At 35.5% G+C, this 13,034-nt stretch overlaps 1 protein-coding gene across 3 annotated transcripts; it reads right to left on the reverse strand.

The window, feature by feature from the left end:
* Positions 1-174: 174 nt before the first annotated feature.
* On the reverse strand, positions 175-13,003 carry LOC18599470 (uncharacterized). Of its 3 annotated transcripts, none has more exons than XM_088806291.1 (19): positions 12,539-13,003; positions 11,721-11,779; positions 11,514-11,645; positions 10,532-10,672; positions 9,511-9,567; positions 8,737-8,831; positions 8,141-8,273; positions 6,887-7,060; positions 5,674-5,864; positions 5,458-5,524; positions 4,834-4,967; positions 4,433-4,499; positions 3,400-3,462; positions 3,067-3,311; positions 2,855-2,984; positions 2,245-2,337; positions 1,926-1,946; positions 1,548-1,733; positions 175-672 (listed from the first exon to the last, which is right to left on the reverse strand). In XM_088806291.1, the coding sequence occupies exons 1-19, from the start codon at positions 12,855-12,857 to the stop codon at positions 379-381; spliced, it is 2,601 nt and encodes an 866-aa protein (XP_088662417.1). In that variant the 5' UTR covers positions 12,858-13,003; the 3' UTR covers positions 175-378. The 3 variants fall into 3 exon arrangements, with proteins under 3 accessions (XP_088662417.1, XP_088662418.1, XP_017977385.1); XM_088806292.1 differs by having other exon boundaries at positions 11,514-11,649; positions 12,539-12,629; XM_018121896.2 differs by lacking the exon at positions 1,926-1,946 and having other exon boundaries at positions 12,539-12,993.
* Between the last annotated feature and the right edge of the window lie 31 nt (positions 13,004-13,034).

Consider the following 13,034-nt stretch of genomic DNA (forward strand, 5'->3'; position numbering starts at 1 on the left):
GATGAAGACATCATAGAGAGCAATGGAGTTTAGGTTTTTAGAAGGCAAAGTTGAAAAGGTCTTGCTGTCTCTGTTTTCCTTGCAAGGCTACTTTCAAACCAACAAGGGGGAAGAGGGGTGGACAATGAAAGAAGTAGATGCCATGAATGTCACCAAACTGTTAACAGAAGGGGATAAAAGGAGAGAAAATTTCTCATTCATTCATGCTCTACAATTGTCAGTATTTACATTGAATGTCTATGGAATCCAATCACAGACCATCATGCCCTGCATACTTCAACCCCACTCACCCACATGATCATTCAGATTTGACAAATTAAATTGCAATGAATTCTATTTTACCCTATGGTATATACAAATCAGTTATGTTCTGTATATTTACAATCTTACTTCTACGACGTCACCATCTTTGAGCTCTGTGCTAGGCAATACTAGTTGATCATTAACTAGAACTAGCTTTCCCTCAAGTCCTGCTCTTCTTGCAGCATCTGCAGCAGTGCTGCCAGTTCTCAATCGCATTATGTCACCATGGGGCCAACATATAATGACAACCTCCCCAAGGACAACAGAATCAGGGTTAACACTAGATTTTGCACCACCCTCTTGTCTTCCAAAACTTGATTCCAAACGTAGTTGCTCTTCCCACTGAAGCATTGTCCTCAACAAACGCACCTGCGTAATTTAAAGTTAGAACTCAGTCAGTACATCTCATTGTAATTAGAGGTGAACTGTTCCAAGAAAAAAAAAAATCACTACTCTTGTGAAAAGCAGGAATGTACATTCAAATGAACATGAGGTATTCTGTGGATCAAAAGGGAGCAAATACAAATCAAGAGAGGACCTTGGAAACACTGAAGTAGTAAACGAATAAACATGTATGCATAGTTGAATACAGGTCACCTAGATGAATAGTCTTAGGTTCAAGTCCCAAAAAATACAGCGTTCTTGGTCCTATAGCTCACAAATTAAATTAAAAGAAAAAACTAGGAACTGTTGTCAACACCACGTACAAATCTACAATATCAATTCCATATTATTGATGCTGTAAAGGAAAAGGTTAACCAAAATAGAGAAATGAATATTTGATCAAAGCAACAGGTTTATTGAATTGATTAAATATAAATTTAATAATAGTTGAAAGCAAAGTTTCATAGATTTAAGAAACAAGGAAAAGCAGCTTTCTGCATGTTGCATGTTAGGAAAGTTATACTCAGATGACCAAATCTTTCATGCATAATACAAGTAGCAAGAATGGACACCTCATATTTCCTATAGTTTTATGAAATTTTTTTAGTTAATTTAAATACTTTTTCCCATCAACAAACAGGAAGCGATCTAAATAATCAACAAATTTTAATAATTTGACTCATGCCATGTGCTAGCTAAAAGGAAGTACTAACATGCAATGTTTGAATGAAAATATGAATCGAAGGAAGAACGAAATACTTCTAACAAGATCAAGTAAAATAAAATACTTCTAACAAGCCCAACTAATGCAGCCTACTTTAACAATGACATTAGGTATGATAAGATAATTGCAACCAGACCTTGCGGTTGATGCTAGCTTCAAATGAATTTGAAGCAACATATTTTAGGTCGGGCCTAGATGCAACAGATTCAACTGGTTTGCCTTCAAAAACAGCAGACATAACAGCCCAATATTCAGATTCTTCTTGCTCTGTCAAATCGATCACTTGGATGAAAGTTGGCAGAAGGCGTTCGAATTGGTCTTGCTGCATGGAAATAATTTAATGAGGTAAAGAAGAGGTAAAGAAGAAGTTTTCTCACAGTTACCAACTATTATGATTACTTAAGGGTCAACAGCTAAGAGGGGAAATGCTGGAAGTAGCAAAAGCTCACTGATGTGCAGAAGTCTTGAATAGCTTACTAAATATGCGTATTTTTTAAAAGACCGAAATACTCACAAGATATGGATCTGCATTGATCTTTATACACGTTCAAATTTGGCAGCAAAGCAGAATTGGGTGAGAAGAAGATAAGAGAATGAAATCAAATAATAAAAAATGACTTGTTTTCTGGAGCAATAGATGATAGTACTTCAATTTCTTAAATGGTTACCCAATCAACAGAATCTCTACATTCTTGGATTCTAAATTGCTCCATTTCTAATTATCCTCATTTCAACGTCTAAGAATTTTTCAAATACCTCATCTAAACACACCCTAAGTATCACCGAAAAGTTGAATACATTTAAATTCCACAATAAGTTCATGCTCAATATACCTTGTGGTATATACCATCTCTACAAAGTGTATATTTCTCCAAACAAGTACACCAATCCCCATGTCCTGGTTCACACCACCACTCATCTGAAACCTGGAAAGCCGAGTTGATATCAGCAAAGCAAGTTAGTAGTTTTAAAGCTAACAGAACAAATTCACCTCAGTTATTATTGTAATACTTTCACAACAAGTAAGCCTATTAAAGCTCCAGGCATGTTGAAGATTTAGAGTCCTAGAGTGCGATGATTTGTATTTAGTCTGAAATGTAGCTTTATCATTCAATCCCACATCATTTTGCAAAAAGCAACTACCTTTAAGTTTTTCTATTAAACAAAGGCAGCAAATGGCAAAGTTAGATTCAACACAAGTAATCCTTGCCTTCCAGGGTATAAAAATAACATTGAATAATTCTTTAAGAACTCCAAAAAGTTACTTCCTTTTACTTGTAATTAATCTCCAGCCATCCATCATTTGAACCCACACAGTGATACATGGGGCCCATCCAGTGACATATAGCTGGTGATTAGGGAGTAACTATAGGTAGTGCTTATAGCACTATCCATTGGACATACTCGACTCAATAAGCAAGATATGAAGCAGAAGCAAAGCACCTTTTTGAATAACCTTGCATAAGCTTCCCATCTCTTTATTTGGAAAGAAGACCTTCTGTCAGCTACTGCTTCAGAAGCTGCCAATCCAAAGCTCACAGCAACAAGCAACTCTGTCCCCTCCTTATCTACTCTGAAACAGCATTTTTTGCAGCAGTTGTGAATATGAACATTATCAGGTAGAGTATGAAATTAGGCATAGAGTTACAACATACTTGATTATAACTGCAGCAAGTAGGTTACTTCCTTCCACTCGAAGGACTGGATGTCCCACTTTCAGGGATCTATACTTCAGAAACAAATCATCGTCCATGGAATTTTGATCATCCAGATCTTTGGGGAGATAGGACGATTCTTCTATTTCAGATTCATCCAAGCTGCTCACTGAGGGTAATTCATTACCAGTTTCTTTATAAAGCCAGTGGGCAGCAAGCCCATGTTCAGCATATTCATGCATTCTCTGAGAAAATTATTACCAGTACTGTAGCTAAATTAGTCTCACCCTAAGTCAATTGTGGCATCAAATAAACATGGAAGAAGCTTGGAACCTGTGTTCTAATCTGAACTTCCAAAGGTGAGGCATCAGGAACCTGTACTGCAGTGTGCAAAGACTGCAAGCCAAAGGAAAGTTCATGTCTGAAATGTGACCCGAAACATAAGCAGGAAATATATGTTGCTTCATGCTTTGATCATTTGGAAATCACTTGGTTGTAGTTATTGATTACAGATATTCAGCAAGCTGTATTTGTAACTTTGCTTTAGAGTATGATTATTGATTTAAAAAGGTTAGCTAGTCAGTCTAATGAAGCATAAATAGAGGAACTTAATAGTCATTCCTTGCTAACGTGCATGATAAATCAGCTGAAAAGTTCTTAACCAGAAAATGAGAATACAAATTAATTTTTTTAGCTATCTAACTTTGTGGTCTTTACATGTAAAGTCATGCGCAGTATTGTCACTTTTATACTGTTTTAATTTGATTTAAAAGGAATTTTCAAAAAAAAAAAAAATTAAAAGGATGTCTTGAAGATCAATGTAATTATCTTAACATCCTTCTCAGATACTTGCGCAATATTTCTCCAACTTACATAGCACATCAATGTTGAATATTAGATTACCTGACTTTAATGGTTCTAGGCTTAGGAAGTACTTTTACATTGACCTTGGACCAATAATCAAGCTCAAGGACATTTCGTATTCAACTTCCCAACCCCAGCCTTACCCTTATGGCAGTCAGTGTCTGCCCAATCTAGCCTTCATGTATCATAATGCACACTCATACATGACTTAAAATTCAGAAAAAACTACAGCATAGTACAGTCTATGAATCTGTGTTAAACTTGTGCATTGGATTAGTGGTACCAAATTTATGTTAGTCGACCAGCTGCATTTTAAGAGATTTAGTCAATAAAATTGGGTTAGTTGTCACTAGAGGGGAAGATACAAAGCAAGAAATTTATTACATATATTATTTGGGCATCATGTATGCAGGATGTCATATGCATGTATGACCTAATGTCTATATAAGGACTACTGTTGAGATATTTATTTTGCAATGATCAATGAATTGCAAAATGTTACCTGATAGCCACTGGCCTTCGGATTAACAATGTAATCATCAAATTCACCATCAATGGGAGTCCAAAGCCTGCAGAGAAAGAAGGAAGAAGTGACTCAGTAAAGTTTTATCTGAAAAAAAAAAATACTGCACTGTTGAGAAGTGCAGCTTATGTATTTTGGCAAAACATAGAAATTACAAGTAGCTATTACTTATAGCTAACACAGGCACACAGCCTAAGAAATCATCCACATACATAAAACATTAAGGAAAGAAAAAAAATCCTATTTTGTTTCCTGCGCTATATATGCTTTTTTCTTAAAAAAGATGATACAACACAGACAACTAAAAGTAATTCCAAACAAACTGTTATTAATTGAAAAGACATTCTATTAAATAAAACAGAAGAAATACTTTGAAATACCTGTGTACAATGTTGAGAAGACTGTAGCAACATTGAACTGCAGGTCCGTGTAGGGTTCCATTCTTGTCTCCGACGACAACCCTCAATGCTCGTGCATCATATATCTTATTGATGCCAACATCTTTTCTTTTCATCTACAGCAAGAAAAACATGAACTTCACAAATCTACAGAAGATTGAAATGCTTCCAAACCAAAGTTAGTGTCAGATTGCTAGCTCATTTCTGACTCGAAAATTTTAGAATCACATTAATTCTAGCTTGACTGGCAATACTTTCTTTTCAAAGGCCAAGTGAAACGCTACATGTTGATATCTGTTAAATAGCACCTAAATTTTAGTTGATGGTATATTCTCAGATGTCTCTTCAAACCTTTAGTTAAATTAACTCTACTATGACATCAATAAAACCTGTAGCTGCCACCCACATCTACAAATTATCACAGCTGTACAACTTCAAGAATATTAATAATTATGTAGGGAATTGGAGACCAAAATGACTTTGGAACTGCAGTAAAGTAAGGGCTTTGACTGCATTAGGCTCTAACAACACAGAGACTTATTCTATTTACAGTTCAGAAGCAAAGCATCCAAAAGTTGATAAAGATACATTGATTGTTATCAATACCTTGCTGTAGATACTATACAAACTTTTTAACCGGCTGGATAAAGTAACCTCCATCCCTGGAACATAACTGCAAGGCAGAAGAGGAGAGTATAAGAAAGCACCCACAAGAAATGACCAAATTGACAATAGTTGCTCTTACACACAGAACAAATAAAACCCAAATGTTTTTATTAGAAACACACAGTAGTAACTGATTATAAGAAGAGAAAAGCATACGAAATTGATATAAACAACTCCCTCTCAAGTGCCTCCTCACAAACTACAAGAGATGCCAAAGCAATTCCTGCATCCTGCACAACCTTCGGTTTTGGCTCATCCTCTGAACTTTTTCCAAGATTATTAAGAAAGTTAGTCTGTTTTCTTCTATCCAATAAGATGTCAAAAGGCACCACTGCTTCCAAAAGATCCTGCATACACAAAGCAAATGGAACTAATTACTTAAAAATAAGCTTGCTGTTTTATATTACTTCTAAGACTTGTTATTTTAACTGTCTTCCCACCAAACAATAACAGCCAAACCTTTTTTCTCTTCAGCATACAGATATTCAGACATTCACATACATGTGCACACATTTTGCCAGAACTATTGTCACGTACGTTGAGAAAGCCACAACATACATAAAGCTGATGAATGCATCCAATCATGGGAAGTATAGCATCCGATCTTAGGAAAAAAAGACTGTCTGTACTTGTTTTTAAAAGAAAATTCTGACCAAGCTACAATTATAAAAGGTTTCCTCCTCTGTAACCACCTTTTTAACTTCGGATTTCTTTCATTGGTTGTTATATAAATGTCATGATGGAAAAAGCAAGAAAGTGAATAATATAGTCGAGCAAGAGCATGGATCTCTTCCAAAATATCCAGAAAACAACAAACAAAGCAATCTGGCAACAAAAAAAAAAAAGAAGAAAGTTACTACATATTATAACCATTACATTGCATTTGACATGCCAAGTTTGGACAGCAATTCATGTCAACAGCAGAAAGCTCCTCCAATGGATTCATCAACTAAATGTCTTTTACTAAAGAATTGAAGCCAACTCTGCTGTTGAGTGCTCAGTATGCACTCATATAGAATTAGAAGGTAACTCCAACATCTTTCAAGACCATGTGTAAAAGGTGCTCAATTATTAGGCATACTAAGTGTTTTTTGACTTGTTTCAAACGTTCACTTTAAGGAAAACAGGTTGTACTTAGTCTATCAAAGGAAGAGCCAAACAACCTCTGTACCTCAAAATTTTCATTTTTTCTTCAATTTTCTGAAAGAAAGATAGTATTTCTCGACATTATGTAACTAAAAATTTTCACTATTGGAAGGTAGTTGTTGAAGGTGGCAAAATTATAATACACCAAAGCAAGCTTTCAACCAGCCACAGAGAATATATGGCGCATATAGATGCAGCACAGTTCTATATTATATGCTTTTACCTTTATGCTAGTGATATCTTCATCATTCATGAAAGCTTCATCATCGTGAGCTGAGTCATTTTCCTCCAAAGAGGACCAACTGGCTTTTGCAGATATTCTTCTAGGATATGCTCCTTTGTTGCTGGTGCTCCACATTGAAGCCAGATCAGCCCGCAGCTTCCTAAAAATTTGAGGCTGCAGCACAGTGTCCACAAAATTGAAACAAATGTGGTTACTTCAACTTGATATGCAGCAGAAAGGCTTCAGATTAGGAGTTTGGAAGCTATAATATCTGCCAGATAAGAATTTAAGTCAAGACATTAATTATCAGAAGACTATTGTCTACAGGTTCCTGCAGATCAAAACTTGCTATTTTCTTTCTGATTCTTTATCATTGACCATCTTCATTATGCTGTAGGCAACATCCATATAGTTGATCTTGATCATGACCCATTCATCCAAGATGTGCATACAGCATGCACCTAAAAGTCAAAGCTATGGAGTCCAGCACCTTGTAGAATGCTAGTTTCAAGCAATAGGAATTGGAAGAATGCAAAAATATTGCTGTTCCTGCATGAATCTAAAAGGCAATAAAGAGCCTATTTGACCGATGGCTGCCAAAAAACTTATAGCCACAGTTCCATAATACTCTGTCCAATTATAAACATATAATCCATCAAACTGTACTCTAACTGCCTAAAACATATAATCTGTATTCACTGAACAAGTTCTTTTTCCTTTTTATTTTGCTACACTTTGAAAAAGAGAAATATATTTGTAATTGAAAAATCAAGTGAAAGTTCATGATTGATGTCCCAATTTAACAGGGCATGTACATGGTATGTCTCCCAATTTCTGATAAATTATTTGCTTTACAGAACAGTAGATTTCATTTTTTTAAGAAAAAGAAAGCTATGGTTTGGCGATTATAGATAACATACCAAGAGATGCTTTAATACCATGTTAAGCATCTCAAATAATGCTGGCATTAGGTGGAGAGGCCTAACTTGAATGGCCAAAATAAACCCTAAACTGTACCATTATAAAATAGTTCACATAGCAATAACATTAGCAAACTCAATGGATGAAAAGTGCCTAGATGAAATATATGTCTCACTAAAAAAGAGATAATAATGCTCAAACAACATCATGAATAGAGTACAAGAAAAAGACCATATCTGCTACATAAAATCATCAAGTACGACTAATATTACAAATGATATTATGATAATATGTTATTTTCATCTTCCATAGACTCAAAATGAGCTCCCTTACCTGAAGAACAGCAAAACATAGATCTTCCAGCTCTGCTTTCAGTGCCCACAGACCTAATCTGGAAGCTAGGGAACACCAAATATGTAAGGTTTCTTGAGCGACAGCTTGAGCCTTTGCTAGTGGTAGGGCATAACTGTACAGAATACTGACACCTATGAGAACAATTCATACAACAATACTATAATAATCAACCTTCAGCTAAGTCAACCATAAATTTCAAGAATTACATCAACACAGATTTCATCTATGAATTTCTCAAAACCTGCACATACTGTGGAGCAATCTCTCTTCATAAATATTCAAGACAAAGAAAATACAATTTTTCACAATGCAAGACTCTAAAGGGTTTAGAATTTTGAAATTCAAAAGATTCATGAAATGAATTAAACATTTTTTTCCTGTTAGTGAATTAGCTTTTTTAATACATATAAGGAAGTCAACAGGGGATGGGGGATTCAGACTTTGACCTTAACCCTCCTAAGAAGGGGTAACAACTAGTAGGGGAAGACCACGCTGTTTGTTCAATGAATTAGTTCAAAGAAAAAAAAACTGTTTTCAGGATAATTGTATAATGGATAAAAGTTATGAGGTATTACATGGTTCTCATATTGTGAAGACGGTCTGCCAGCTTGATGAGTACCACGCGTGGATCATCAACCATTCCCAAGAGCATAACTCGCAGATTATTTGCCTTAGAAGATGAAGAAGAGAGTATGAGTATGGGAATCAATAGCTTCAAAACTAGTGCTCACATGCTTAGTTTTTACTTATCTATCAGCTATCACCCAACATTTAGGTTTTCTACCTAGCTAGTCCTTTCAGCAGATGCCATCCTCACCACCCATATGCATTGAGATAAATCATTGATGATAACCCCAAGAACAAGTAGAGTGCTTTGAACTACTGAACTTGACACTACCTTAGGGAAAGAGATCCATGCAATTGCTACTAAGACCCTTATATCATATCACAGTTAGTTGTACCTACTATGACTAGGATCCCTGCAATATCCGTTCTCTACAATTTCCTTTCTATTACCCTTATGTATTAAAATTAGTTCTTGACAAATCCATTTCTACTTGTGAAAACAGTAATGATTTGAAACTCCACAGCATGTCACAGAATGCACTCAAAATTTATAAAACCAACCTCCCAACAACAAGCACTAACAAGGAAAAACAATTACCTCATAGATTAGATATACAATTTAATTATAGTAGAAGGAAACACTGAATTGGTATTTAGTTTATTGAAATTTGTAATCATGTAAATATGAAGTTTCACCTATGGTTCAAGCTTACAATTCATTTTCTAAATTCAATCATTCATGTTTCATTATTTGTTGTATTAACAAGTCTGTAATATTCTACCTCTTCATGACCAAGGGTACCCTGGTTCACATTTATCCTGCGATGTCTCCGTAGAAGCTGCACAACAGTATACTAATTAAATAACATGAGAACAAATATATATAGGGGGGATAAAATTTAAGAAAATATTGTGATACATGGGCATTGTGGCAGTGGTAACACAGGGAACAACACCAATGATGTCAAGAACGACACTAAGTCAGCAGGAGAAACCATTAGAAGAGAGGACAACAATTTGTAATTTCAACTTTTTCTTTGAGCAGCAACACCGTTACAGCTTCCTATCATTGCAGCACTTAGTGAGACATATGCTTGCATTAATACTTAACACACCAAAATAGATGTTGGAAGTAAACCACTTCCTGCTTTCTGTAATAGGATAAATGAAATAAATGGAGAAATAGCTTTAAAAAGCTATGTCATAAATAAGTTCTTGATAATTTCTCAGAATTTTCAAATTGAAAACACAAAAACCTGGAGGAAGATAAACATGGCTATATGATGCTTTTTATTTTATTATTTGTTCTTTTTGGGCTTTGATTAAGGTTGAAAGAGCTGAATTACACATCCTTGGAAGTTCTCATCAATATTATCTCAAACTCCAGACATGAAAATATTTTTCCACAATTCACTCTTCAAAGCAAAATGACCTATAACTGCAAAGTTACTGGAACTTTCCATGTCAGTAGAACATATTATTTAACAAAAGATATGACAGAATACTACCATCAATCTGCGACTTATTATTCTTTACTTCTTTACTGTAGTTTATTCTTTTAATTTTCAAAACATGCCCAAACAATAATGGACTACTGATCTGGGGTCAGCTCTTCCCGTGAGCCAGCACCTACCACCATAGGAAAAGGTTGAACAATAAAACATTCTTATTAAAGGGATGAGATAATGACTGTGTAAAAAAGCTGGTAAGCTTTTCTGCTTATAGATTTTGATGAAAACAAAAACAAAAACAGATAAATGATAATAACTATACAGACACAACCAATCAAAATGATGCCTTTACCTGATTTATGTAGCTTAGTCTAGACACACCAGCTACCAACCTTGCCACATCATCACCAAACTCTGCTTCTATGCTGAGCAAACTTTCACGTGTATCATCAACAACATCATGTAGTATCCCAGCCACAACAGTATCAACAGCCTGCAGCAAACTTTATGATCTTAGTTAAGGAGTCAACTGTTTAAAGTGTGTTTTGAGCAACCTGGCACTTTCAAAAGACTAGTTTTTTTAATGAGAAAAAATAATACAATTAACTTAATATTATCAGGATATGAAAAAATGAATCAAGTTTAGAACATCAAGAATTGAGTTCAATTATCTGTTTACCGTTGTAATTATTGTTATCAAACAAGCTAACAGTGAATCATTAACATTAAACAATCAAAATGGCTATAGTTACCATCTAAAACATTAAAATGGTAATTTTTTCACTCTATGATGTTTTCCCCCCTACAACATAAGAGTGAAGCTTGTACCTGCGTGCAATCAAAGTGGACCCTAAAAGAGAATAATAGTCGTAACATATTGGTCTACAACTATAGAGATAGAGCAACAAAGTTGTACACTAGGCTGACATAGGAGTCAAAAAGCATGATATAGCTGAAGGAATAAAATAATTTACCATACATGCAGTTTTCTCTTGACAGGATTCATTGAAAGTGGTAATATTTTGATCTCTTGTTACTACATATGACAAGAGTGATGCATAACTGATCTTTCATACATTAATTTAAACAGCAGCTGCCACTGGTTATTATACATGCTGTTTTTAAAGAGCGACAGACAGATAAACAGATTAGGAATATATATATATATAGAGAGAGGGAGAGAGAGAGAGAGAGAGAGAGAGAGAATTCTTGCACTTACACAGCAAAGAAAAGGGAAAAGCATACTGATGAAAGTTTTTCGCAAGAACAAGGAAGTAGAAATGCACAGAACAATTGTCATAAACTTAATAGTATTTGGTTATACAGTTTCATACCCGTAGGCCACTTGATGGAACCAACATGGCTAATATTCTTCCTGTGTGAATGCAATGTGATAGATAAGGGTCTCCTGTTTTCCGAAACTGCCCATTGTGAGCTCTTTTCGCAAATGCAATAGCCTTTTGCACCTGCCTTCACAAATTCAGTGTTTAGTGGCAGAAGAGGACTATATGGAAGTCATGAGGCAACTAGAGATGGCAAACCTTTGCCTCATTAAATATAGGATAGCCAGTCACATCGATTCCTTCCACTGTAAAAGAACCTGCACTATTGATTGACACTGTTAATATGAATAATTGAGAGAAGAAAACAAAAAAAAAAAATGACTCAATGAGCAGACATCAAATGATTAGACATTTAGTAACAAAAAGAAAGCAAGCACGAGGTTGCCATTATTAAGAGTACATGGTTCAGTCATGCTCTTGCTAATGAAGCTAACATCAAGAATTTATAAATGACGCAATTAGCAGGAACACAAGGTTTTTCCCCAATAAAAACTAGTACATCCTTTATTCATAGGTATTATCCCATAATTTTGGGAAGGCAGCAAAAGCAACACCGTCTAGGCTCAAACTATGTGAATACGCGTGTCTGATAGAGAGCGTGCTTCTACTAAGAAAGGCACTCAACATTTGGACCGAGATAAGCAACAACCAAATAATTGAATCACAGAGAAGTTATGGAGTAGCGAACATAAGAAAGCACATAATAAATGATTTTGATGTGTATACACAAATGTCAGAATTAGAAAACTGAAAACTAGTGGCTGCAGACTGAAATGGATATCCAAAAAACTATACCAGGCCTCTAGAATATAAAATATCTTGAGATTATAAGAAGCTCCTTAAATTCCAAATTTGAGCAAAGTAGGCCTCTAGAATTTCCCTAATCTAGCACTAGCAAAATACCTTTCTAGAGGATTGCCCACAATTTCAAAAAGCACTAAATGAAGAAAAATTTCCAAATCCAAAAACTTGCAAACAAATTCCAATCATAAATCCCCACAAAAAGAAAAGGGTACCTGGCTGCTCCTCCACTTTGGGCCATAAAAAGTCCACCTTGGTGGAGAGACAAGCCCCAGAGGCAATAGCAAAGGCAGTAACAGCCACTTGGGTGATGGCAGAAGTGACAGCCCCATGGACAGTGGCACCAGAGCCCGAGGCAGCAGCAGCTATGGCGTTAAGGGAAGCAGAAACAGTGAATTTCTTGGGAATACACCGGAACTTAGTAGCAGTTTTGGGATAGAATTTGTGGAGGAAAAGAGGGGAGGTTTTCTGGGCAAGAAACATTTTGTTGGAAAGGGTTTGGGATTGGCATGGAGAAGAAGAAAGAAAGGGCATGTTACAGTTAAAACAAAAAAATCACAATGTTACACATGATTCTGTTGGTTGCTTGTTGTCGTTGGAGAGTAGGTTTGAGATTGTTAATGTTGTTTTTTATTTGTGTGGCTGGGACCTATGACATGGTGGGAGAAGTGGGTCAGTAGTCATGGTTGTGTGATTTTTGTTAGAAGTTAG

This window comes from Theobroma cacao, chromosome 5, assembly GCF_053813885.1.
Source record: "Theobroma cacao isolate CCN51 chromosome 5, ASM5381388v1, whole genome shotgun sequence".
NCBI lineage: Eukaryota > Viridiplantae > Streptophyta > Magnoliopsida > Malvales > Malvaceae > Theobroma > Theobroma cacao.